General features: G+C 34.3%; 3 protein-coding genes across 3 annotated transcripts; 1 reads left to right on the top strand and 2 right to left on the bottom strand.

Moving 5' to 3' along the window:
- Positions 1-309: 309 nt before the first annotated feature.
- On the bottom strand, positions 310-11,890 carry LOC132547926 (uncharacterized). The gene is made up of 13 exons (XM_060211735.1): positions 11,855-11,890; positions 10,406-10,487; positions 8,778-8,965; positions 8,280-8,486; positions 7,394-7,616; positions 7,093-7,184; positions 6,587-6,717; positions 4,452-4,642; positions 3,994-4,134; positions 2,838-3,635; positions 1,980-2,184; positions 1,006-1,090; positions 310-667 (listed from the first exon to the last, which is right to left on the bottom strand). The coding sequence occupies exons 1-13, from the start codon at positions 11,887-11,889 to the stop codon at positions 607-609; spliced, it is 2,439 nt and encodes an 812-aa protein (XP_060067718.1). The 5' UTR covers position 11,890; the 3' UTR covers positions 310-606.
- Positions 11,891-12,214: 324 nt separating this feature from the next.
- Positions 12,215-15,646, top strand: LOC132547589 (prefoldin subunit 2-like). Its single transcript, XM_060211371.1, has 3 exons — positions 12,215-12,336; positions 13,149-13,272; positions 13,544-15,646. Exons 1-3 carry the CDS (start codon positions 12,215-12,217, stop codon positions 13,712-13,714), a joined length of 417 nt encoding a protein of 138 aa, XP_060067354.1. The 3' UTR covers positions 13,715-15,646.
- Positions 15,647-17,851: 2,205 nt separating this feature from the next.
- LOC132547733 (small ribosomal subunit protein eS25-like) lies at positions 17,852-27,889 on the bottom strand. Its single transcript, XM_060211537.1, has 4 exons — positions 27,871-27,889; positions 26,564-26,656; positions 25,747-25,930; positions 17,852-17,958 (listed from the first exon to the last, which is right to left on the bottom strand). Exons 1-4 carry the CDS (start codon positions 27,871-27,873, stop codon positions 17,891-17,893), a joined length of 348 nt encoding a protein of 115 aa, XP_060067520.1. The 5' UTR covers positions 27,874-27,889; the 3' UTR covers positions 17,852-17,890.
- Positions 27,890-27,959: the final 70 nt, after the last annotated feature.

Here is a 27,959-nt window from a genome sequence, read left to right on the forward strand (position 1 = left end):
TCACAACGCACCAAAGACTTGCTGCGTACCTCCTCCACACACACACAATAGGGTCACACATTTTTTTGGTTTGGCAAAAATTATTGATTTATATTACTATTTGAAAACTAAATTGAAAACTTGTGTAGTTATGACTAAATAGCTAACATAGACCATATGTTAATTGGTCATTATACAGGTCATTTTTTAATTTGAATGTTATCCAAATACTACCACACCCAGCACTAACAAGTCCCTCTAGTGTACAGTTTCAAAACTAAGAGAGTGACTGTGGTATATTCTGGAAAAAAAAAATATATATGCCCGCAGATGTCAGATCCAAATCGTCTACGTCACTGGTGTAACAAACACAACACTTGAAATTGACCCGAATATATTGTTTTCTCTTTACTGAACGATAGAAAAATGAGTGTAATACAGAAGGCATTTAATAAAATTTCTTTTTCTGACAGTACAAGAATTTAGGTGATTCATCGTCAAGACAAACAGAAGCATTCATTCAATATTCATATAATGTATAGAGTGTAGTGTGCTCTGTCAGTGTTGGTTCCTGTCATCTGTCTGAGTCTCCAATTTAGTAGTGTCCTCCGACAGTATTGGTTCCTGTCATCTGCCTGAGTCTCCATTTCCATTCCTTGCTATAGTGTTTAGTTTCTCATCAATAACCCTGCAAGTAGCCACAAACAATTAACAGATTCTGTTGCAGTCAGAACATTCATAATTGTTATTTGTAGTAATTTCTATATCTGCGCATTTCCATCTTGTCTTTGCTAACAAGACTTTTCAATGTACACTCCTATGTACGATATTTCAATGCTGAAACAATGACTGCTCCCTTCATGACATGACTTTTCCTTGAATAAACATGGTTTTATGTTATTACCTGGTACCTTCAAAACTCTGGCATTTATAACGACCATTAATGCCATAAGACAGTTTAATGCTTAAAAAGTAAGTTGAATATTACAAGTCATTCTGTCAAGACCAAGTCATATATGTACTAACCGTAATTGTTCCTCATATTGTGTCCTCTGACGACGTAACATGGTCAGCAGCTGGTCGTCAGGGAATTCACCATCAGATTCTTCATCTGAAAACAAAGGACAAATTGATCTTGTCAAATTTTATATAAATGTCCATAACTTGTCCTTTTATTTATAAAACAGATTTATATCGTGTTGGAGAGATTAATCTTATAAAAAATGATGCACAAATTGTACTCATACAACATCCGTCTTCGAATCAACCCTTTCCAAAAAGTTTTATTATCTGATATGTTTTGAAGTCAACATCAAATCTTTTCTGAATTTCACTTCAGCTTGAGAAAGTAAAATATATATTATTACACCATGTTTCAAATCATGTTCCATTTTCTGGTGATTCCTAAAAAAAAAGAAAAAGAAAAAGGAACACAACATGTCTAACAGAATCTTTAAGTGTTTATCCCTTACCTTAAAAGTTTGGTTTGTAAGTAACAAAGATGAATACATCACATATATTTCTAGTTAAAGAGCAAAGCCTATATTATCTAATTCTGCATGTGAATTTCTCTGTTACATTTTAAAATGTGTTGCACGATATACTTGTTCATAGGACGAGTAGAAGAATTAAGCAATAGACTATTATCTGATTAAAAAAATGTACATGTACATATATGTTGTACTGACAAATGTATCACAGATGTTGTTTTCTAGCTTACAATCATTACAGACCACCTAGTATATTATGTTTACAACTTCAACCATTCTGCTGATACATGTTATATTAAGAGCTTGCTATTTTTGCAGATGCAATTTTTTGCAATTTACTCCCAAGAAATAAGTAATTTTTGTGAGTGTGTGTATTTAACAGAGTTTGAACATCTCAAAAAAAAAAAATTTTTTGCATCATTTTTGGGACACCTATTTTTCTGGCTATAATTTTGTGGTCATATGCGAAATTGCAGGAATATCCAGTTACATGACTACATGTGTAAATACCTTCATTCTGGCTGACTCGAGGGTGTGGCTGAGACTCTGTGGTTTCTGGGGTAGACACCTGAGTCTGTGGAAGCCTGCCCTGGGGAGGTTGCGCCTCCAACATGGTCTGGTCCAATGACGTTGAAGGAGACATGAAGGTGGGCATGCTGTCAACACTGGAGATGACAGAGCTTGTGGACAGATCAAACAATCGGTCTTTTATCACCTAAATAAAGACAAAAACATAAAATTAAGTGATGATGACCCTCTCAAAAACACATAGGAATGAAATATTGATTTTATCAACTCAAAAGCTTTGAATTACTTTTTTTACACCAACACTCTTTTAAATTGTTTTCTTTCTAATCAAAATTTAATTCTTTTTCTTTTAATTGAGAAATCTTAATCTTAAAGTGGGAGAAAAGCAGAGTATCCAGAGAAAAATTCATGTGGTCAGACAAGTGGTTCTTTACCTTTTTTTCTGTCCTAATATGGAATCACACTTATATTGCCTGGGTTGATGAGTGCATTAACACTACAGCATTGAACTCCAAAGTATGTAAATGTGAGATCATTGTTATATCTAAATTATCTTTCAGTGAAACTGCAAACATATCAATGATTCCCTAATCTATATACTTTCTGGTGGTGTGGACTTGATTCAGAAAATTAACGGTATATTATACCACACCATGACAATGGGGTATTCAGGGCGACTAGATGCTCCTACTTCCTTTCACATCATCAGCTCCTGTCCACTTCCATGTCAGACAACAGGAGTGAAAAATATAATCTTTGAATGATTTCCATTTTTTTTAACTAACACTATGAAATATTTCCATAAAACCTTGTTATGTATACTAGATCAGTACAACTAACCTGCCCGATAGTGGATTCTACATGTGGGACTTTCTTCCGTCCTGCCTGTGGCCTCGGACTTTGTGACTGTCGGAGAACAGGAACACTCTTTACATCCTCTTTTTCCTTTCTTCCTTTCTGTCGAGATCTCTCTCGGACTTCTCTGCCCTTTTTCTTTTCTTCTTTTCTCTCCTTCATTTCCTGATGTTCTTCTTTTGACAATAAATCCTCTTTATTTCTGACGGACGCTTCTCTAAAGGTATGCTTCTTTTGCTGATAAGGCACATTGTTGTGATCTGATAATGAATCATCATCCCTTTGTGAGAAACTCGTAGCTTCATCAGGTGCTTTGTCCTTCCTTTTTGGACCCTGATCAGCTATTTCATTTTCAGTATTGATATCACCATCATATTTTATTCTCCGCTTAACCTCTCTGCTCTGACCTCTGACCTCAGAGCTGGTGCCCATGTGACCTGAATCATCACTCTGATCATACTTGTGATCAGAAATCGACTCTTCTATATCCGGTCTCTCTGCCTCCAGATATTTATAAGTCTCACTTTCCGATTCTTTCACATTTTCTGCAGAGGCAACATTAACTGGAACTTCTCCGTACCGTTTAGAGAATTCTGATTGGTGGGGACAAGGTAGTAAATCACACATAAGATGAAGATGAGGCTCAACATCCTCCCCCTTTTTGACTTTCCTTTTGAGGGTGGGACTTGCAATGGGGGGATACGTCCCAGAATTGCTGGAATCGCCCTTGGTTAATCCCACATCAGGTCTCCCTTGAAAGTTTCTAGGTGCACTTGTATCTTCCTGAAAAATTGTAAAAACTAGATAATCGACAGTTTACAAGTTATGTAGTACATCACTTACGTATTGATATTATTTCTATTGGTACCCCATCAGCATGTAAAATGAAGAAATTCATAACATTGATAAACTGTATATAATTGCAGCTATCAATATGTATATACATATATACTGACATCAATACTGGACAGAAATGTAAACCTTCCCGGGGATCAATGTATATGTACAAATCCACTCTGAAAAAAAATCAAAAATCTAAACAATCTTGAAATATGTTTTAAAATTCTACCAGGTTAATTCAGGATAAAAAGTGTCTGTTTAATCACTTTTCTATATGGTTCTTGGACCTGGCACCCCTTACCTTTCCATCAGAATGGTGAGGAAGGCTTGGCGCTGGAGTGAAGCTGACTATACCATTTGTCATTTGAGGGGTTACAGGTACTCCAAGTTTCCCTTCTGACAATCTCTGCTTAAATTCTTCCAACTTTTTTTCCACATCGCCCTAACAACAGAATTAATGAACATATACATAAACTTTTTGGTACAAATATTCAAATTTAACAACTTAAAACTATGAAATGAAATTTTAAGAAAAAACATGAATTTATAAAAGCAGATATCATGATTTTTCGAAATGGTTTATCAGTCAAAAAAATTCAGACAGAGACTTGCACAACTTGTTTTCCAGTGAGTCTTGTTACAGATACTCATTGCCATGGTTACAATTTATATGGAAGGAAGACATAAATTTGTGTTATCAATATCACTGGTCTTTTGTTGCAGTCACAACCTTTGTTAAGCCATGGCACTTGTACATACCATTGTCTGTGATTTTGGCACAAATGTACTCGGAGCAGAGGTGTCTTTAACATTAGCAGTTCTCTCCCTTGCCTGTTCCATTTTACGCTTCAATCGCCATTGATAAAGGATGTCTTGCTCTGGACATGTTGGCTTAGTAACCATGGAAATTGGAACTCCGAGATTTAGCCGTGGAGCAACATTTTCTTTGCCTGGAACCAAAATGTTCCTGATCTTAACGTTTACTGCGGTACCAGTTTTTACAGTGATGGTTATGTTTCTGTCTTAACGTTTACTGCGGTACTAGTTTTTACAGTGATGGTTATGTTTCTGTCTTAACGTTTACTGCGGTACTAGTTTTTACAGTGATGGTTATGTTTCTGTCTTAACGTTTACTGCGGTACCAGTTTTTACAGTGATGGTTATGTTTCTGTCTTAACGTTTACTGCGGTACCAGTTTTTACAGTGATGGTTATGTTTCTGTCTTAACGTTTACTGCGGTACTAGTTTTTACAGTGATGGTTATGTTTCTGTCTTAACGTTTACTGCGGTACCAGTTTTTACAGTGATGGTTATGTTTCTGTCTTAACGTTTACTGCGGTACCAGTTTTTACAGTGATGGTTATGTTTCTGTCTTACTGCGGTACCAGTTTTTACAGTGATGGTTATGTTTCTGTCTTAACGTTTACTGCGGTACCAGTTTTTACAGTGGTGGTTATGTTTCTGTCTTAACGTTTACTGCGGTACCAGTTTTTACAGTGATGGTTATGTTTCTGTCTTAACGTTTACTGCGGTACTAGTTTTTACAGTGATGGTTATGTTTCTATCTTAACGTTTACTGCGGTACCAGTTTTTACAGTGATGGTTATGTTTCTGTCTTAACGTTTACTGCGGTACCAGTTTTTACAGTGATGGTCGTGTTTCTATCTTAACGTTTACTGCGGTACCAGTTTTTACAGTGATGGTTATGTTTCTATCTTAACGTTTACTGCGGTACCAGTTTTTACAGTGATGGTTAAGTTTCTGTCTTAACGTTTACTGCGGTACCAGTTTTTACAGTGATGGTTATGTTTCTGTCTTAACGTTTACTGCGGTACCAGTTTTTACAGTGATGGTTAAGTTTCTGTCTTAACGTTTACTGCGGTACCAGTTTTTACAGTGATGGTCGTGTTTCTATCTTAACGTTTACTGCGGTACCAGTTTTTACAGTGATGGTTATGTTTCTGTCTTAACGTTTACTGCGGTACCAGTTTTTACAGTGATGGTCGTGTTTCTATCTTAACGTTTACTGCGGTACCAGTTTTTACAGTGATGGTTATGTCTCTGTCAGAGAATGATGCACCAGGTATCATTGGATGACAAGAGTTCGAAGGTGAAATTCTTCGAAAAATGGTTTACTATTTCTGGTTGGTATTATCATGTCTTGAAAGTACTCACTCTTTTTAAATGTGATTAATGTCTAAACCTGTGAACTATTTCACTAACAAGAGTGCCGTGGACATAATATACGCCGCCACAAAATATAAAGATCAAGATTGGTCCTTTTAATTATCGCTTTTAACATGTCTGTATACATAAGCTCAAAATGAAGTCTGTGAGACCAGTAAAATCGACCCTTCATGACATTGAACCATTGTATTAGTGACACTGAGCAAGTTTCATGAAAATCTTATTATAAGTTTAGGAGGAGTTGCATTCACAAAGCTCCACTAAGAGCAAGCTACAGATACAAACTTGAAAATGGCATAAATCTTACAAAGAACCAAAAATCGCCCTTTCACGCACATCTACATACTGTAGTAGTGACATTGAGCAAGTTTCATGAAAATCTGTATTTTAGGAGGAGTTGCGTTCGCAAGGCTCCACTATGAGCAAGCTATAGATACAAAGTCGAAAATGGCATAAATCTTACAAAAATCAACGAACAACAAAATTGCCCATTCATGCACATCTACCCACTGTAGTAGTGACATTGAGCAAGTTTTATGAAAATCTGATGATAAGTTGTTGAGGAGTTGTGTTCACAAGAAATGGATGTATGGACGGACGTACGGACAGACAGAGAAGATGATGCCAATATACGACCGCCTCTGGTGGCATATAAAAAGTAATAATGAGTAAGGTTTAAAAAGGAAACAGCAATACTATATACTTACTTAAATCTTTAACAAATTTCGGTCGATATGGCAGTTCTTCTAAGCTGATTTGTGTTGTCTCTCCTACAGAGCTTCCAAGTCCCTCTGTGCTGACCTCGAAGTCTTGATCTGTGGTTGCCAGACTACTCACACTGGGAATGATGATGTGTATAGATATACATGTGTATATATATACTACATTTTATGTCTGATTTGACTTTCAACAAATAACTATCTAACTTTCTTCACTAAGACATAAGAATTACCATGCTGTGGCAATGAGCTTTTAAATATTTCAGCTTGGCATTCAATTATGTAGTCCCCCCAGTGTGTTCATCTTTAGTGATATTAATATTGCATGAATTCAGATCAAATGAGAAATAAACACTTAAGGCTGTTGGAACCACACAAACATGTATACACGAACAGGAATAATCCTGGTGAAAGCAACTTGTCCCCTACAGTGAACACGTCCCTTTCTTTCATTCATTTGCGATTCAATTTAACTATATAATACAAGTTCTAACCTTTTTTCCAGAAATCTGTCAGCTTTCTCTTGGAGTTTCCTGATGCGTTCTTCAGAGGGTGATGGTGGAACATGTCGAGATTTACTTGGGTCCTGAAAGATCCATAAAATCATATAGTAAAAAAAGTGTTTATTTCCAATTGCTCCTAACAACAGGACAAATGGGACAGATGTTAAGGATGGAGACTCAAAAACACCTTTATAGTGCCATCAACATGCAAATCTTGTGATTTCAAATTTAATGATAAGAAATTTTAAAGTTCAATTCAATGGTAGGGGTTACCAGGCTGCCAGGTACATACCACATATTTGTTTTTTCTGGACTGAGACAGACTGGCCAGTGACTCTTCCGTAAGTCGTTGTGTCTTCGCTCTGTGTGTGTCATAAACTTCTCTAGGAGTAGAGCTGTCTGAGGGTGACTTCCCCTTGCCTTCCTGATCCAGCCACCAAAAGTCCCCAGGTTTGGACGATTTCTTACGTTCTTCCCGACTCATTGGATGGCCCTGTCGAAATCTTTCAATGTACCTGTCAATAAAATGAACAGCATATCAGGAATTTTTTGTATGTATTTGATTTTTACAAATTAAGTGACACTTTCGAAATAAAACCAATTAAAATTGCAAAATTTGTTTGTGTTCTTGTTAATGTAAACACATGAGTAATGCATTTATAGAGTTGAGGTAGTTAAATGCACCTAAACACTGTCTAGTTGTCAATACATCTGAAATAAATATATACTTGTTGCTATATAAACCTCTTATCTAATATGACCAGTCAGTTAGATCTCCAGTTCATGTTAGAATCTGCTCTGGTATATATGTAAGCTTTGTACATTCTGATGTTTTCAAAAGAGGCCTTTCAAATTTCTAAGGTGATAAAATAACCAAAAGATATATAACTATTGTATAAGCAAAAATCGCAAAAGTTACATCTTTGATATTTCTGCCAAAATTGCACAGTGCTAAAATATCCTGATATTAGGTGTTTGTTTCCCATGGCAATAGGATTTAAATACTTATCTAACTTACTGGAATCATGATGTAAGAAAAATGATCTAGGATAGATAACATTCCCAAGTGTTAGAAATATCTTGGTCTGAAGGGCAAGTAAAATAGACATAAGATCTACTCAACAAATGAATTGTTTATAAAGTATTTCAGTCAAGCCTGTGTTCAAAAGATATTTTACCTGCTAAGCACTGATGTTGGAGCTGATGGGTCACTCTCTTTTGTGGTATGTTGTGTGTCCATGGCTTTATGCTTTCTGCTGACCAATGTGCTATCATTTTCTGAAAACTGCAATGTCTGCTTCAGGTCAGAGAATCGGTCGATGTAGGAGGAATACTTCCCGGATAAATCTGTTGTTTCTGGACTCTGATTATCCACACCAAGCAAGCTGAAAACAAAACAGAAATGATTACTCTGACACCAGATCAATTTTTTTAACATGAAACAGTATCGTTACAATGATTTTCCGTAGCCCTAGACTCTTGTTTTTCCTGTGGGACTCATTCAAATTTTGAGAACCAACTATATCTCTTTGTAACTGGAATTACAAAAGTTTGGGATTGGTGCTCTGGCCTCCAAAGAAAAAAATCTTTTAAAAATTGATATCCTTCTTTGAAACTATTTATCACCAGAAAAAGTGGTACTGTTTCATAAACTCCACAGAAGGGCATACATTTACCTTACAGTGGACTGATGTTCACTGCTAGGCCAGGACTCATCAAATTTTGGTGAAACATCTTGACCTAGTCTTGGAGGCGTCTCACTGGACAGAGTATTTGCCCCTTTTAAAAACTGTTTGTCTGGAACTGTCAGCTTTGCCCTATCACTATCTCCCTTGTTTGGACCACGGACTGGACTCAGCGCAGTCTAAAACAAACACTTCATATCTTTATACCATGCAAATTGCAAAAAGAGACACCTGGTAAGTTGAGGGTAAAATTTTACAAAGGTAATTGGAATTGAATTTTTAGACATTAAATTTTAACAAATATTTCGAATAAAACATATGGATGGAATTTTCTCTTACTCAGGACAGATAAGTCCATGCTTTTTTACTGTTGTGAGATTTCACACTAGCTTTCAGACAAGGGGGATTCCCCGTCAGGATAATGATATAATATCCCAGCAAAACGTTCACTGATATCACATCAACAATTACACTATGTCAACAATGCAAGGCATTGAGACAAGAAAAAACACATACAAGAATCTAATAGAGCCAGCAGGTTAAAGCCCCAATATACGTAACATTCACCAAAACTTTAGTATAGAATTACACATAATTATGATTGGAAAGACAGGAAGCGACTGGTGGACGTCTGTACTGTGTCTGCCATGTTTACACGCGGAATATGCGCATGCGCAATGTCATCGCTACGAGCGGTAATGTATGAATTATTGTGGGTCCCACATTGTTTATTTTCCGATTTTTAAAATTTTTATTTAAAAAAAAAATGAATTAAAAATTTTATTTAAAAAAAAATAAATTTGTTACATATATTACGGGGAAAATAGGATAAAGTTTGTTTTTTTTATAGTGATATATACGTATATTGGGGCTTTAAGAGAAAAATAACCATTCATTCTCTTGTTGCTGAGATTGTGTGACCTGAGATGTTTAAGTTCCAAACACTCCGCAAGCCTCATGCTAGCTAATTTAATCATCAGGTTTACCACATGACTGATATGCATCTATCTCACCTTAAAGGGGGTGAAAGATTCTTTTCACTCAACATCAGAAAAACAACAGGTTATCAGTGATTCATCCTAAAGTCAATATCATCAATTAACACTCGCTACATCTTATATCAATTATTTGTAGGTTGGCGGAATTGTGGTACTGCTACCAAATGCAATGTCTTTCAGTGAACACAATAGAATTTCTTATTTTTCATTTCTAATCATATCTATATACAAACAAACCTTAAAAAGTTCACTCATAAAAGGAACAACCAGGCTTACCACCGAGAAAACACAAGATATCAGACATATGATAGATGTTTATTGCAGAAGCCCAGAAAATCTTATTTTAACTCCATGCATATTTTATTGTACATATATAAATATTATTAATCATACTGTATATTCATTCTCCCTATTGATTTCATTCTTGCCTCAAAGAGCTGTATTTTTCACTTCAATTTTTATTTTTTCCAGTGATGATTAGGCCTTGAGAAATTATTTATTTTGATAGCCTTCTATCCATGAATTTCCTAGCTAACACATTGGGGACTTGATCTCAAAACGTCCATATCACATATATACTTCATTCTGTTCATAAATATATTACTAAGTTCATAATCCTACCCGTTTTTGTGATGGTGACAGGTCCCTTTGCTGAGTGGGATGGTAAAATGCCTTTGGCACAGGATCTTCAGCAAATGGATCCCTAGAAATATTAAACATGAAAGTAAGATAACATAAGTCTTTTACGTAATTTGTAACATAAATATGCTTGATTTTCCACAAGTTAGCCAAAGACCAATTGAGTTTAATTGCTTAAACATCTGAACAATATAAAATACATATATCCTTATGTTGCTGAAGGTGTTTACCATCATCCAAGTCCTGGTCTGCTTTGAGGGTCAATAGTTATAACACACAATTTGAAAAAAGAATGCACATTTTTTCTTGGTGTATATCTTATACCAATAGGCATGAAATGTGTATGTCGGTCACATATCTTGTATATATTAATAAGGCATATAAGCTGAAGAAATATAAATAATAAGTGCTCTCCAACCCAGTTTCACTCATATTCTCATCTGACAGTGAAAACCATGTAATTTTTTATTACGGTGTTACTGCTTCACAGAACTTTGCATAATTACTTCTTAGTGATGTATATCATGTGGAAAGCCTATCACATGACATGGTATTCAGTAGGGGTGAATTTAAAGTGTCTTGCCCAAATATTCCACCAAGACATGCACAGTGATCTCATGCTCAGCTTCAAAATTCATAAGGATCTTATAATTTAGCCTGTCTGGAAAATAATTGCACTGGTCTGGCAGTCTACCTACGGAGTTATCATGACCTCCTGTCAATATCTGAACCCAGAACTTCTCATCATACTCTAGTCAAAAGTCAGTCTAATGAAGCATGCAGTTTTTGTAACTATACATTCTTCCCTCCTTTCATAAATATGACCTGTAATGTATCAATTGCTTTTTTTCACCACTTTAACTGCTTTAACTAAGAACTTTGAAAACAAAATTATTTGAATTGACATTTTAATTAAGTAAATATGATAAATCAAATCTTTTTATTTCCCTTTGATACCCAGGATCGTAACTGCTATATGATACTGTATGATTTTGTTAAATATGATAAAATGAATTCACATTTCTTTGAGTTAGGAATAGCCAGGTGTGTATATTTTATTTTGTTGTGTTTCTTGTAGGTCTTGCATCTTATTTGAGATTCTCAGGTTTACCATTTGAAGCAGCATTTGATAAGAGTCTTATTTCGAGTAGGATTAAATGTAGAATAAAAAAAAAATCAAATGTACAGTAACATTATTTGACATTATCTGCATTTGAATTATATGCAGTGACGGATATTTCGTATCTTGCAAACTTGTTAACACTTAAACACAGCAAACAAACTATTTTACAACAGATTTGAATTAATACCCTATAGGCGATCTGAGGTTTTACTCAAGTTTGAGCATGTTTTCATTCTTTTAGGTTCGTAATTGCTAGGCATTGTGGCCTTGTCAAATCAGGTAAATCAATTACTCTTGGTTATAATCACCTGAATCGTTGATACTTGGGGATCTTTGAAACCATTCTGCTTCTTGAGCATCATGTAAAGGATGCCATTTCATATCACCATTACCACCTAATTTCAAGTGTGAGCGCCATCATGTAAACAAGTGCCTCATTTGAGGAGATTTGTAGATTTTACAAATCACACGCATTTGAACGAAACGCTAATTTAAATTTTAGATCAACAAAAAGAAACACTTTTGAAAATATTAATCATTTTCTTTGCACAAGAAAGCATATAAAAATCAATTTTTGATCATACAATATCTGAAAATAAGATTTTGAATAATTTATTATGATTTCGAACAAAACACGAAGTCTGAAAATTTAATCCAAACTATTCAAGATGGCGACGAAAAGCAAGCAGAGCGCTGAACAAATCGTAGCCGGTTTTCAGGAACTTAGGCAGCAACAAAGGGCATTTGCGACCAAAATATCAGAATTAGAGATGGATATGAAGGAACACGAGTAAGTTGTAATCAACTGTATTGTGGGTTTGTGAAACAAGGACAGTTACTTCACTTGATTCTCGCATACTCGTGGTTGTAAACACGTGTTTCTGTTTCCATGATACACAAGTGTCAGAAATGACCGCCGTATTAATATTATGATGGTCCAGCGTTTCGAATATGTGATAATTTGAATATCTGATAAACTTTATAGCCTGAAGGACCCATTCTCCAAAAGTGTGTTTGTGTGTTCTCCTTGCTTCATTTACCAGGTTGAGCACAATCCCTTATATGGATAATAGTCCTTCATTTGAGGATAATTACTGTTTTGAGTAATCAGATAGTTACTCAATTGCACGGTCAATCTGAAACAGAAACACACGTAGATGTTTCGGCCGTATTAAACCTTTAACATTTTTGGAATATGTTGGTAACATTATTAAGTCTCCAATTTATATGGGTGTTTGTCTACTAAAGAGTGTTGAAATGTTTGTCATAAGATTTGGATGGCACTGTAGCTTACACTCACAGTATTTTAAACAACTTATTAGTCCCAAACTAAAAGGATGTTCCATTGTATTGGTACTACAATTTTCAAGGGACTTTGCACAAACATCAGTTTCAGTATATCAGTATTAGAAATAATTTTCCAGAAAAAAATGACAAAGCATCAGAGTAAATGATCTCCTGTCTAGCTGTGTCTGCACTAGTGGGCATAGATAATTACGCAACAATAAACCTTGTTCATGATGTTAAATTGTCTTCACAATCGATTCTCTGTTTATACACTTTATATTGTATAACTGATTATAGTTGTCTTACACTCTCTAGGTTGGTGATAGAAACACTGAAGGAAGTTGAGGATGACAGGAAATGTTTCCGGATGGTTGGTGGTGTTTTGGTGGAAAGGACTGTTAAAGATGTTTTACCTGCCCTCGTCACCAACAGAGAACAGGTAACACACAACCCAATCAAGTTTGTCATTCTGTCCAGGTGAAAGTTGGCGGAATTGATTTGGTTTTTTATTTCTTTGAATGGTAATATAGTGACGACTTCAATCCTATCTCTTCCCAGGTTTTCAACAAGTATGAAGCAAGTTTGTACATTTGTGTGAACTCCTATGCAAAGTTCCCTTTAGTATTTTGCCTGGAGAGCAAGACATTATCAGCATGATCCATTGTGATATGCACTGCAGTTTTTTTCACTTTTCTTTTTTTATTCACTAGATGGGTAAAATAACTGAAACTTTGACAACAAAGCTAGAAGAAAAGGGAACAGAAATCAACAAGTACAGAGAACAGCACAATCTTAAGATAAAAGGAGAGGAGTCCAAAGAGCCAGAGAAGCAAGACCAGGAGGTAAAATCTGGAGGAGTTCTGGTGGCAAAAGATTCCTAGACATGAATGTGTGAGATGGTAGACAGTGACTAGTGCTGATTGAGTGGTATAACAGACAGATGGATGTAGGCAAAGTGATGTCCAAAGCTAGCATCGGGCGAACATACAAAAAAGTGATTTTGTATAGCATATCTCCGAAGAGTCTGTTAAGTATTTATTATGACGTTCACAAGATATTTCACAGGTATGTTCCAGGAAAGTACCAGACATATTGGATGTTAAACTTGAGTATTTCAGTAGAAATCAAGCACAATTTTCAAGTCCTAGAAAAGCCAAAGAACAAATGGACATAACACAAAAATATGGAAAGTAGGAATGTTGACTAAATATTTTCATGTAAATGTGTTCTTATGTGCAACATTCGATTTTAGATAGTAAACGAAAATTGTCATACTTATTTTCAATAAATACTGCAAATGTAATATATTTCTTATCACTAGCATCAGAATTTTGCAAAAGGTAAATTGTAAATTGTTTTTGAATCCCAAAAATGAATGGAATGTTTGAAAACTTCGGATGTGGTATTTGAGTTGTGGCCAACTTAAAGCTGATAAGCCTTGCTGATAAACTGCCCGATATCCCATCTGGTTTAGTAATTCACATGTTTCAATGATATATAGCAACAATTTCTCCCTTGCTACATGTACACAATCAGTGTGGTACTAAACATGGTGTACTGGTAATTCTCAATCTTCATTTTTCACTTGTTAGAATTTGTTTCAGAGAGAGAGAGTAATAAAATGTGAAAGTGCTATTAGCGTGCAAGTTCTATATGGAATTATTTTTATGCAAAGCGAATGAAAGCATTACCAAGACTTTTATTTTCCCTGTGATGCGGCAGTCCTGCTTGGGTTAAAATCTTTATGCCATTTTATGCGGAAAAGGGTTGGTTATTGCCCATGGCCATCATCCTCGTGCTTCATATCCTAATTTGATAACATCAGTCATACAACAGCTCATAAAAAAGTTCGGTATGATAGTGTTTCATTAATTCTGTCATCAAAGTTTGTAGAATTATTTACGAGGACATTTTCTGTTGATAGTAAAATGAAATATTCATCAGTTGCATTTATTGTAACATCAAACTGGAATTGGCTTTGATATTTACATATCACTATGACAGTTCATCTTTTATTTTGGTGTCAGATATTTTTCATTGGAAAGTTACAATTAAGTTATTTACTCTGTGATAATTACTGTCTGCCTTTTACCTCCCCAAGTTTAATTATACAAAAGAAAAAAAATTTAAATGATAAAATCAACAAATTTTCCTGGCAAGTGGTTGGTGTGGTTTGTATAGTGTTAAATAGTCATGGTCACTCAGCTGATGTAGCATGTTTCTTCAGCTTAATTGGTAGTGTTGTGGATGTCATGTAAAGTCATACCGACTTAAACTGATACGAAATGAAAGAAAACATTGATTCAAGTTCATTTTCAAATTTTAAGAAGTTTGAAGTTAGCTTCTTATTAGAATAGAATATTAAGGTATGTTAACAAAGGAAACCTGGCCGAGGGTAACTGAAGTATAGATGAATTTCAAGTATCATTAACGGGCAATGGCAGTTCATCATTGAGGAACAACATTTAATGCTCTTTCATCACTTTTACAATTTGAAGCTGTAAAATACTGATCTTCTGGTTTGAAATGCAAGACTTGAAGGAATAAATGTTGATGTATATTAATAATTTTGTTGGTGGAGTGAAAGAGAGAGTGTAATTTTTAACCCTCTTTTCAATATTTAAGAATGCTTTTGTACCCGTTTTCCTACCAGGATCCTTGTGTAGGTCTAAGTACTGAGATTGAGGTATAGGTATGCGAGTGTTACAACATAATAAACTCATGTTGAATATGTGTTGTATTTTACTGAAAATAACAAAAGGATTTTCAAGAGGATGTTCAATTTAAAGAATAAATTTTGTGTTCAATCTCAACATTGTTGTACTTTTTTTGTCTCCTGGCAGCTGGGGAAACTTTTAAACAGAAACAGGAATTATTTTCACAAACATATTTTTTTAGTAAACTTAAGACCAAAAATGCTTTGTAGTATATTGTGTTAATCATTAAATTAGTTCATAACTAATGGATGTATAGTATATTGTTTATAGAACATTTCTGTGATGCAGCTTCCCTACAGTATTTGGTAGAAGTGACCTGGCAGATTGATTGACATCAGAATGCCTTTTTCTAATTCTGTTGTTTTATAGATCATCTTGCCCATAGGGACAAGCAACCTTATGGTGCAGTGTCAACTTTTCCCTTGAAACAACTTGATCATCAAGAGGTTAAAGGTCATGATTTCCCTGTGTGAATCCGGAGTAGTTTTGTATTTCAAATCTCTTTTGATCCAACACTAAAGTTAATTCAGTGTAAAGGTGCATTTTCTATAATGCCAATAATATATCGTAATGGATATATATGGACTGTGCATCTGAAAACATGCGTTAATTGTAGTTGGTGTCAGTGGTGAATAGTTTTTCATAACTTTATTTACTGGCCTCCTTATTATTATATTAATGCCTTGCCTGTTTCTTGTCCTCCCAACCCCCATCCCCTCCCCCTTTAAACCATGTTATTCATCCATCCAGTCATAAACATCCTCAGGTTTCCCACTGGGTACCACCCTGTCGCATTAAAGAATGCAGAGATGGGAAAGGAACCAGACTAAGGAGTTGACATAAGGTGTCCTGGGAGTTATTGCCCTTTTTTAAGCTTTTTGGTGGACAGTTCCAATTGTCCTTAATGTGTTGGTCATTGAACAATTTTTTTTTATTTCTATTTCTTAAGAAGTACTCCTGCATGGATCATTTTAAAATTCATCTATCACTTCTACTTGGTTCTTACTACTGCATTGTCCCATTTTGGGACCAATCTGCAAAGCAAAACAACTGACAGGCATTCATCTTGGATTTTGACCAAACATACTCGTTGATAACCACTTTTGCTGGAGAAATACTCATGTATATTTTTCAAATTTCACATGGAGTTTCCGCATGGTCCCTTGTTTTAGCCCACCCTCTGATGACAATGGGCTGTTCAAATCACCCTACTTCTGTGATTCACTAGTGAAAAAATTATTGCCATTTCTTGTGAAGTTCTTGACAGATCTCTCTCTAATTTGATAGTTGTTTGATTGTGGGACTGATCAGAAACACAGGTGGCCATTTTGGACTTTTCAATGAAGATTGTTATCAGTATTTTTTTGAAAAGTACTAGATGGATCTCTCTCAAATATCACATGTTGATTCCCCTTTGCCTTTTTTTTGCCCATTTGATTTTGGGACTATCCTGAAAAAGGAAATGGCTAACAGATGGCTATCTCACATTTTGATTTTGCAAGTTCATTGCTATTTTTTGAGAAGCACTGAATTGATCTTTCTCAAATTTCACATGTAGGTTTCCCTTGGTCCCTTGTTGCGTCCATCTAATTTTGGGATTGATAAGAAAAACAATGGATTTTGACTTCGAGAGTTAATTGTCAATTTTTGAGAACTTCAGCATAGATCTTTCTCAGATTTCATATGTACGTTTCCCTTGATCCCTCATACTGCTGGTTTCATTACCATTTCTTGAGAAATACTGCATAGGTCTTTCTAAAATTTTACGTATAGGTTTCTCTTGGTCACTAGTTGTGCTTGTTTGAGTTTGGGAGTGACAAGAAAAATGAAATGACTGTTAGATAGATATCTTGGATTTCGCATAGTAAAGACTGTTATCCCTATTTCCTAAGAAGTGCTGACTGGATCTCTCAAATGTCATACATGCATTCCCATTGGTCTCTACTTGTGACCGCTTGATTTTGGGACTTAATAGCAGAAATAAAACAGTTTCCATTTTGGATTAGGCAGGAAAAGAATATCATTGCTATTTTTGCAAAGGAATGTTAAAATTTTTTATCAGAGTAAAAACAGTTGTTCCAGTCCAAGGTACTGGTGTTTGGGTTGCTATGAAATTTCTTTATACCCTAGGTATAGTTGTCATGATCATGTATCGTATAGACAATGAATTTTTACTATTTCTATATCATTATTACCATGGAGAAAAAAATTGATGAGAAATATGCTTATGGTGATGAAAACTTTCCCTTCACAAACACATAACAATTTTAAGTCTTTACAAAAAATAAAAGGAGAAAGAGAGATGTTATCATCGTTTATTTATTTTGTACAGATCCCGCATTATTCATCAGTTGTATTTCTTGTGTAGATGAGCTGTGAATGATGCTTGGAAATCAGGCGAATCATCCCTGCAAATACAGAATAAAACATTTTCACTATCAAACAATGACTGACATAGGTGGATCATCCCAGGCAAAACACATTAAGAAGTGACTACCTGTATACTATGATGACCTATATCAATTCTGTGCTGTACACCAACTCAACATTTAGATTATAAGTTCTACCTGTATACAATGACCTACATCAATTCTGTGCTGTACACCAACAACATTTAGATTATAAGTTCTACCTGTATACAATGACCTATATCAATTCTGTGCTGTACACCAACTCAACATTTAGATTATAAGTTCTACCTGTATACAATGACCTATATCAATTCTGTGCTGTACACCAACTCAACATTTAGATTATAAGTTCTACCTGTATACAATGATCTACATCAATTCTGTGCTGTAAAACTCAACATTTAGATTATAAGTTCTACCTGTATACAATGACCTACATCAATTCTGTGCTGTACACCAACTCAACATTTAGATTATAAGTTCTACCTGTATACAATGACCTACATCAATTCTGTGCTGTACACCAACTCAGCATTTAGATTATAAGTTCTACCTGTATACAATGACCTACATCAATTCTGTGCTGTACACCAACTCAACATTTAGATTATAAGTTCTACCTGTATATAATGACCTACATCAATTCTGTGCTGTACACCAACTCAGCATTTAGATTATAAGTTCTACCTGTATACAATGACCTACATCAATTCTGTGCTGTACACCAACTCAACATTTAGATTATAAGTTCTACCTGTATACAATGACCTACATCAATTCTGTGCTGTACACCAACTCAGCATTTAGATTATAAGTTCTACCTGTATACAATGACCTACATCAATTCTGTGCTGTACACCAACTCAGCATTTAGATTATAAGTTCTACCTGTATACAATGACCTACATCAATTCTGTGCTGTACACCAACTCAACATTTAGATTATAAGTTCTACCTGTATACAATGACCTACATCAATTCTGTGCTGTACACCAACTCAACATTTAGATTATAAGTTCTACCTGTATACAATGACCTACATCAATTCTGTGCTGTACACCAACTCAACATTTAGATTATAAGTTCTACCTGTATACAATGACCTACATCAATTCTGTGCAGTACACCAACTCAACATTTAGATTATAAGTTCTACCTGTATACAATGACCTACATCAATTCTGTGCTGTACACCAACTCAACATTTAGATTATAAGTTCTACCTGTATACAATGACCTACATCAATTCTGTGCTGTACACCAACTCAACATTTAGATTATAAGTTCTACCTGTATACAATGACCTACATCAATTCTGTGCTGTACACCAACTCAACATTTAGATTATAAGTTCTACCTGTATACAATGACCTACATCAATTCTGTGCTGTACACCAACTCAACATTTAGATTATAAGTTCTACCTGTATACAATGACCTACATCAATTCTGTGCTGTACACCAACTCAACATTTAGATTATAAGTTCTACCTGTATACAATGACCTACATCAATTCTGTGCTGTACACCAACTCAACATTTAGATTATAAGTTCTACCTGTATACAATGACCTACATCAATTCTGTGCTGTACACCAACTCAACATTTAGATTATAAGTTCTACCTGTATACAATGATCTACATCAATTCTGTGCTGTACACCAACTCAACATTTAGATTATAAGTTCTACCTGTATACAATGACCTACATCAATTCTGTGCTGTACACCAACTCAACATTTAGATTATAAGTTCTACCTGTATACAATGACCTACATCAATTCTGTGCTGTACACCAACTCAACATTTAGATTATAAGTTCTACCTGTATACAATGACCTACATCAATTCTGTGCTGTACACCAACTCAACATTTAGATTATAAGTTCTACCTGTATACAATGACCTATATCAATTCTGTGCTGTACACCAACTCAACATTTAGATTATAAGTTCTACCTGTATATAATGACCTACATCAATTCTGTGCTGTACACCAACTCAACATTTAGATTATAAGTTCTACCTGTATACAATGACCTACATCAATTCTGTGCTGTACACCAACTCAACATTTAGATTATAAGTTCTACCTGTATACAATGACCTACATCAATTCTGTGCTGTACACCAACTCAACATTTAGATTATAAGTTCTACCTGTATACAATGATCTACATCAATTCTGTGCTGTACACCAACTCAACATTTAGATTATAAGTTCTACCTGTATACAATGATCTACATCAATTCTGTGCTGTACACCAACTCAACATTTAGATTATAAGTTCTACCTGTATACAATGACCTACATCAATTCTGTGCTGTACACCAACTCAACATTTAGATTATAAGTTCTACCTGTATACAATGACCTACATCAATTCTGTGCTGTACACCAACTCAACATTTAGATTATAAGTTCTACCTGTATATAATGACCTACATCAATTCTGTGCTGTACACCAACTCAACATTTAGATTATAAGTTCTACCTGTATACAATGATCTACATCAATTCTGTGCTGTACACCAACTCAACATTTAGATTATAAGTTCTACCTGTATACAATGACCTACATCAATTCTGTGCTGTACACCAACTCAACATTTAGATTATAAGTTCTACCTGTATACAATGACCTACATCAATTCTGTGCTGTACACCAACTCAACATTTAGATTATAAGTTCTACCTGTATACAATGATCTACATCAATTCTGTGCTGTACACCAACTCAACATTTAGATTATAAGTTAACTTTCAACATACTGATCTACCTATTTTTTGTTCCAGGTAAAGTTTGTAAATATTTCTCTGTTTTATAGTTATAATGCACTCACAAGCCCAGTTATTATGACAAAGGTATCTTGATCACAAGCAATAATTTACTGGGAAAAGGTTAGTACCCTATAGTACTGTCATATAGTCACAATCACCATCAAGTGTCAGATCGGCGAGTGAAATCATTTAATCATACAGCAACACTGGTCCATGTATTGTCAAACATTTGACAAGATAACTAAGTTGACTTGGACATTTTCAAAGCAAAATTATGAACACCCTAAAAAAGTGAAGGTCCTTTTTATTACGTTTTGATAATGAAATGGTTAGGCTAATTTTAAGTTATGTGGAAAAATACTTTCTTTTTAGTACTTTTAGTCAAGGGAATTTCATCAATTATAATTCCTAGTGCAATGAAGTACTGTCATTTAATCACAATCACCATGATGTGTAAGATCGGCGAGTGAAATTATTTAATCATACAGTACATATTTAGAGATGGGTTAGATTCTATTTCTCACAAAGAATACTTCTAATATTTCTTAATTTGAAGGACTACCTTTCTTATTCTTGAACTATTGAATTTTAATCTCCTCAGTTTGAAATCATTAATCTAGGTAATCATATTGTCTGGACATTATTTCGTGACTATGATGTATTTTGGTTGCTGTAACATGTCATGCTTCCACAAAGAATGAAAAAATGGGATTTAATCCTTTCACTATCAAATATGAGTATGTATTTCATTGGCAAATTTGTGTATTTTCTCTTAATACACATTTCAACTTGTCAAACATTCTCCTTGAAATGATGAAATAACCTATCAATTCTATTGGTCAACATAAATGTTACCACATTGTAAGATAGGGTGCAGCTTATATTTCAATGCAGGCAATATGTGCATCAAATTGAAAAAAATTGTTGACAATTTGCACTGCAGTTTTTATACTGGTGTGGTTTATACCCCGTAAAATATGGCAAATATAAAAAAACCACTTCTATCTGTTAATATTTATAGAGAAGAAACAAAATTACAACAACCAAAGTACCACTATATGCCCCTGGTTCAGAAACGGCTGGACAGAAATAGAAATCATTTGAACTCTCAAGTCGAATAAGTTATGGTTTCTACACTGCCTACAACACGTTATTTTAACGGAAAGTCTCCATCAAAATGTTCAGTACTGTCATTTGATCACAATCACCACAATGCATGTCAGATCGGCGAGTGAAATAATTTAATCATGCAGTACCTTCAGATTCTGATTTAAAAGGATGAACATAATGCTGTCGTCATAGTAATGGCAGATAATTGTAATACAGAGTTTTTTCTTTACTGGAAATGTCAACTCCTTTGCATGAATTGGGAATAGAAAACACAACTATAATTAAAGTTTTTGTTACTGTAGTACTAAAACAGATAAAATTCACTGCTTTGTTAAACTTTTTTACATTTTCCCAGTGACAGGTATTAGAATTTACAACAGACAGGTATAGAATATAGCCAAGCTATCTCCTTGTATAAATACAGACGAGATCAGGAAATGAAACTGGATTACAGTCCCCTCAGATTACAGGAACTCAAGCAACAAGTTATCCAGGTTACAAGGTAATCGAGGAACATGCAGGCAAAGAACATTGACCAAATCATCATGAAATAAAGAAATGTTTACCAAATTAATCGGCTTTAAAACAAGCTAATATGGAAAATTTCCTATAGAATGATTATGAATGTGTGACACCTAGATCTTAACATGAATATTGTACTGTCATATAATCACAATCACCATTAAATGTCAGATCGGCGAGTGAAATTATTTAATCATACAGCACTTGCTCAAATAAAATACAGGTTATCATTTTACTATTTATTTTATATTAAAGATATTGTGATGATGTCAGAAGTGCAGATAATTAGATTATTGATACTGTCATATAATCACAATCATCACAGCGCATCAGATCGGCGAGTGAAATCATTTAATCATACAGCACCATTACATAAACTAGCTATGTAATAAACTGTTTCATAAAATTTACAACACTGAAAAATTTTCCAACCAAAGACAGATAATCGATGTCAACTAGATGATATTAAAAATGGGAACAACATCAATTTTCCACACTACCCCTGAATGCAACTCCCTTCCATCCCACCAAAGAAATATTTGTGTACTTTTTTGTCATGTTTTAAAGGGCTCTAGACTTTTTATATGAAGAGGTAAATAGTAATCTCACTTTAAAATAGAAGAGGAAGCAGTGCAATAGCATTTCATCACAGGACCTAACTATTCAGTCTGCCAATCTAATGATCGAGGTTTAAAAGCCAGGAGATGTAAATACGTTAAATTATAAGCAATCCTAATACATGAAAGATTTAAGAGTACTGTCATATAATCACAATCACCATTAAGTATCAGATCGGCGAGTGAAATTATTTAATCATACAGCACTGGTTCACATAAAATACAAATTTTCATTTTATTAAAGATATTGAACATTGAAGTATGCGACAGGTAAATTCATGTGATCTTGAAGCAAATGAAAAAATTATGTCAAATAACTTTGTGAAATAACCACCAAATTTAATGTCATATACATATTTTTTCTTAATCATTTCAAAGTTTTCTTTTACCTTATCTTTCAATAAGACAGATCTTTGCTGTATGAAATACACTGTGTTTTGTAAATTACTTTTTACAAATTTTCAATAATCCTGGATTCCATTACAACACTTAGATTTTGTGTTCTAGAATTATTTTACAAACACAGAGAAAACACAGGTTTCTAAGAGAAAGAGATCTTCTACAGATTGCAAGATTGTGTCAAGCTCTGTTTAAGAGTGGTACTTAATTAAGTACTGTCATTCAGTCACAATCACCATGTGGGTCAGATCGGCGAGTGAAACTATTTAATCATTCAGTAATTAGCATAAAAAGTCTTCAAAACCATGAAAATCAGATCATATAACAAACTTGTACAAGTGTTGTGAAAAAAATTCCACAAGAAATTGTGTGATGAGGTCAAAAGGGCAGATAAATAGATTATTGATACTGTCATATAATCACAATCATCACAGCGCATCAGATCGGCGAGTGAAATCATTTAATCATACAGCACCATTACATAAACTAGTTATGTAATAAACTGTTTCATAAAATTTACAACACTGAAAATTGTTTTAACCGAAGACATAATTGATGTGTCAACTAGATGATATTAAAAATGGGGACAATACCAATTTTCCACAATCCCTTGAATGCAACTCCCTTCCTCTCGCCAAAGAAATATTTGTTTACTTCTTTGCAATGTTTTAAAGGGCTCTAGACTTTCTATATGAATAGGTAAATGGTAATCTCGGTCTCCAATAGAAGCGGAAGTACTGCAATACATCATCACAGGACCTAACCATTCAGTCTGCCAGTCTAATGACCCAGGTTTAAAAGCCAGGAGATGTAAATACATTTAATCATAAGCAATCATAATACATGAAAGAGTGAAGAGTACTGTCATATAATCACAATCACCATAAAGTATCAGATCGGCGAGTGAAATTATTTAATCATACAGCACCATTACATAAACTAGCTATGTAATAAACTATTGAACTATTTCATAAAATTAACAACAATGTTAAGTTCTTGAAACCAGAACAGATAATCGATGTGTAAACTAGATGATATTAAAAAAAAAAAAAAAAAAACACAATTTTCCACACTACCCCTGAACACACTTCCTTCCCACCGCCAAAGAAACATTTGTTTACTTCTTTGCCATGTTTTAAAGGGCTCTAGACTTTCTATATGAATAGGTAAATGGTAATCTCAGTCTCCAATAGAAGCGGAAGTACTGCAATATAGTTTCATCACAGGACCTAACCATTCAGTCTGCCCTCTAAAGATGATCTTAGATTAAAAGCCAGGAGATGTAAATACATTTAATCATAAGCAATCATAATACATGAAAGAGTGAAGAGTACTGTCATATAATCACAATCACCATTAACTATCAGATCGGCGAGTGAAATTATTTAATCATACAGCACAAACTGATCACAAAATTTCTGTCACTTGTGATGTTGGGAAACAATTTGTCTTTGTAAATACTATAAAGGTTTCTTCTGGTGTTTCATAAATAAACATAAAATTCAAAATCAAAACCAACACAAATCTTTGTAGAATATACATAACATACATCACAATATATATACATGAAGGGCGAATCTCATTCTAAGCTAGGACTAATTCCATAAGATTTGAAAAGTATTTTTACTTCATTTTTTTTAAAAAGAATTTTTACTTGCTCCAAAATATTCTGACTTAGGATAACAAAAAATCCACCCCTTTAGTAATATATATGAAATGAATCATTAGTCATTGAAATTACTGATATTTTTTTCACTTTATTTTCTTTTTTTAGATTCCTGGAATACTAAGCAAAGCATCGACCATCATATAATTGCAGTACTGTCATAAAATCACAATCATCACGAAAGGTCAGATCGGCGAGTGAAATTATTTAATCATACAGTACATTTCTTAACGGAAATTCTACCCTGCTCTCGTTTAAGTACACTTCAAACAATGTATTAAGTGGTCATATACTTTCTGGGACACACAGTAATTGTTGTTTTAAACATTTGGCCCTCAAAAAATAGTTACTCATGCTAATGTTTACAATTTTATGATTTAACGATCAGTTATTTTATTTGTGCTCTAACAGTTTGCAACATTTACAACATCGACTTTTAAGGGTAAAAATAAAAATCAGAACTTCGATACATTTCTGTCTAGAAGTAAGAATTGAGCATACAGTGGCAAAAATAAAGAGCCTCTACCACTCCAGAACTAATCAGAATACTTTCAAGTATAATACATAGCAAGATTGCATTGAGGTAATCCAAGAGTCAGAATAGTGATAGTTGGATCTTTTGATTGATAAACAATTTCTTAATAAAATATCCAGGCATACGTAACAAGTATGTAGCCCTGATACCTACCATCTTTGTGGAGCTCACGAAGGGCGGCTTTGGCCAGGGAACCACGGATCTTCATCCTCTCAGATACAACAGAAGGAGTTATAAGTTTGTAGTTGGGTACTTCTGTCTTGAACTTGTCATATGTTGCCTTGTCAAAGAGGATCAGATTGTTCAACTTGTCCCTAACTTTTCCCTTGGACCACTTCTGTAATACAGAAGCAAAACAAAACTTTGTAATGATCAAGTCTTCAGTTTTGATCATGCTATATATTTCATTTTAATGAGATTTTCTTTCAACAGTACCACTTTTAGTTGAATTTCCACTAGAATTTGCTATTAATAAAACATAAATGATTGGTTCACTCGATTGTTCTGGAATGTAAGCTTTCTTCCACTGATAATTTTTCTCAATCATTAAAACAAGAATTTGATAATAACTGTTTCTATTTTACTTACACAGGAATTCTTCTTTTCATTCAAATTTAATGACAGTGTTGTTTACATTTTACAACTCAAGGGAAAGCCGTCTTATTTTGGTTCTGAGCACCTGCTAGTCCTGTTTGTTTGTTTGTTTACCTCCCCACCCCCCCCCCCCCCACCCGCCAAAAAATATGCTTGCTTACATAGAAAGTAAAACTCAACCATCTTAAAAACCTAAGGTTCAATGCTTGTTTTGCCTTACTCTGCCAAAATATTTTTTATCAAATTTGCTAACTGATCAGACATCTGCTGAATTGAGGAACAGAATAAATTCAGTTCTGTCCCGAAGCAATGATATACCACATGCATTAAAATGTAACTAATTAGTGGCATCATCAATTGCAGATGCAAAACAAACCTTCTTCTTAGCTTTGCCACCACCTCCACCTTCCTTTTTCTTGGCTGGGGCTTTGCCCTTAGCACCTCCCTTTGGATCTGGCTTTTTTGCTCCCTGTCAAAATGTAAAAAAAATAGATTGAAGTTATTTTGCAACCAGGAGTGTAAAAATTGAATTTCTCATTGCCGAGGACAACATATTTCATGCATGAACAAGGCCAAAGTGTTGGTTAGATATAGTTGCTCAGTATGGCAGGTACATTTTGTTTCTACACCTTTTTTCTAAATCATAGGTAATAAATTAAAGCATTTAACAAGCTGTAATGCACTTTTCTGTAATTATGTAAATGAAGTTAAGCAAAAAATTCTTCAAGAAATATCTTTGTTTTGTTGTGATGTTTAAGAAAGTGGAAAATAGTACTCTACAGTTCAGACCATTTTCTAAGACTGATACAAAAAAATAAAAAAAACTCAAGTTGAAGAATGAAATATGGAAGAGTTCAATCACCAATTGGACCTTTGACTCTTTTGAACCTTGATGACCATGTTAATGTATAAAGTATTAAACTTTTTTTTATCATCATTTATCAGGATTTCCACAAATCCTAGGTACAGAACTGTATTTCAATTCATAATTCACACTAATGAGGAAAAGAACCTACAATTGTTTTCATGCGATTCTGTTGCCTGTTCATCCATTGTTCACATGCAACATTCAGGTTTAAATCTTTATATATCTCAACATTTTCAAATACCTCTAGTCAAATATTGGATACATGAAGTTTTGAATAATCATTTTGTCAGAAGACCTTATATTCAAGGATATTGTAAAGGTGACAATTCTTTATACCACTTTCATTGAAATGTTCCGTGTTACATTTTACCGTTGAGTATATTTCATATTATTGAACAGGAAATAGAATTTTAGACCTGTAAAAGCCGATTAAAAAGCAAGAAATATGCCATTTTAGAGCATTTGCCACATTTGAGCAGGTCATGATATATATCAAATATCAAGGTGACCTGTCCAAATCATTTGCGTTGTCGACATTGCATGACAATCTTGATCAATGCTCGTCATATTGCAAAACTATAAAGAAAATCTGTTTCACAGACCCAACCGGCCATACTCCCAGATCTAAAACTGGATATGTGGACAACACGTGTGGCAAATTGTAATATTTCATTCGGATATGAAGCAGGAACACAAATACAAATCTATAGTGAAATAAAGTGTAATGCAAGCAGTATAACTGCAAATGGAAACGCTACAAGATGGGTTGTTAGGTGTGAATTTTGTGTAAAATCACCCCTCTTAGTTTTACCAACCATTTTACTGAAAGCACATGTGAGAAAGAGGCCTTACCCACAATGCAAATCACTGTACTTCCGTTATCGTTTAAATCATTAACAATGAC

Source organism: Ylistrum balloti, unplaced genomic scaffold (assembly GCF_031769215.1).
Source record: "Ylistrum balloti isolate Yb309-2 unplaced genomic scaffold, AGI_CSIRO_Ybal_v1 Utg369614, whole genome shotgun sequence".
In the NCBI taxonomy this organism is placed as follows: Eukaryota; Metazoa; Mollusca; class Bivalvia; order Pectinida; family Pectinidae; genus Ylistrum; species Ylistrum balloti.

Coding starts and splice junctions, on each gene's coding strand:
- LOC132547926 (XM_060211735.1), bottom strand. CDS start 11,889: ATGGTTTCAAAGATCCCCAAGTATCAACGATTCAG. Junction 4,135..4,451: donor TGCCAAAATCACAGACAATG/GTATGTACAAGT, acceptor TTCTGTTGTTAG/GGCGATGTGGAAAAAAAGTT. Junction 668..1,005: donor CAATATGAGGAACAATTACG/GTTAGTACATAT, acceptor GGCTACTTGCAG/GGTTATTGATGAGAAACTAA.
- LOC132547589 (XM_060211371.1), top strand. CDS start 12,215: ATGGCGACGAAAAGCAAGCAGAGCGCTGAACAAATCGTAGCCGGTTTT. Junction 12,337..13,148: donor ATGGATATGAAGGAACACGA/GTAAGTTGTAAT, acceptor TACACTCTCTAG/GTTGGTGATAGAAACACTGA. Junction 13,273..13,543: donor TCGTCACCAACAGAGAACAG/GTAACACACAAC, acceptor TTTATTCACTAG/ATGGGTAAAATAACTGAAAC.
- LOC132547733 (XM_060211537.1), bottom strand. Junction 25,931..26,563: donor GTGGCAAAGCTAAGAAGAAG/GTTTGTTTTGCA, acceptor TCTGTATTACAG/AAGTGGTCCAAGGGAAAAGT. Junction 17,959..25,746: donor TCGTGAGCTCCACAAAGATG/GTAGGTATCAGG, acceptor CTGTATTTGCAG/GGATGATTCGCCTGATTTCC.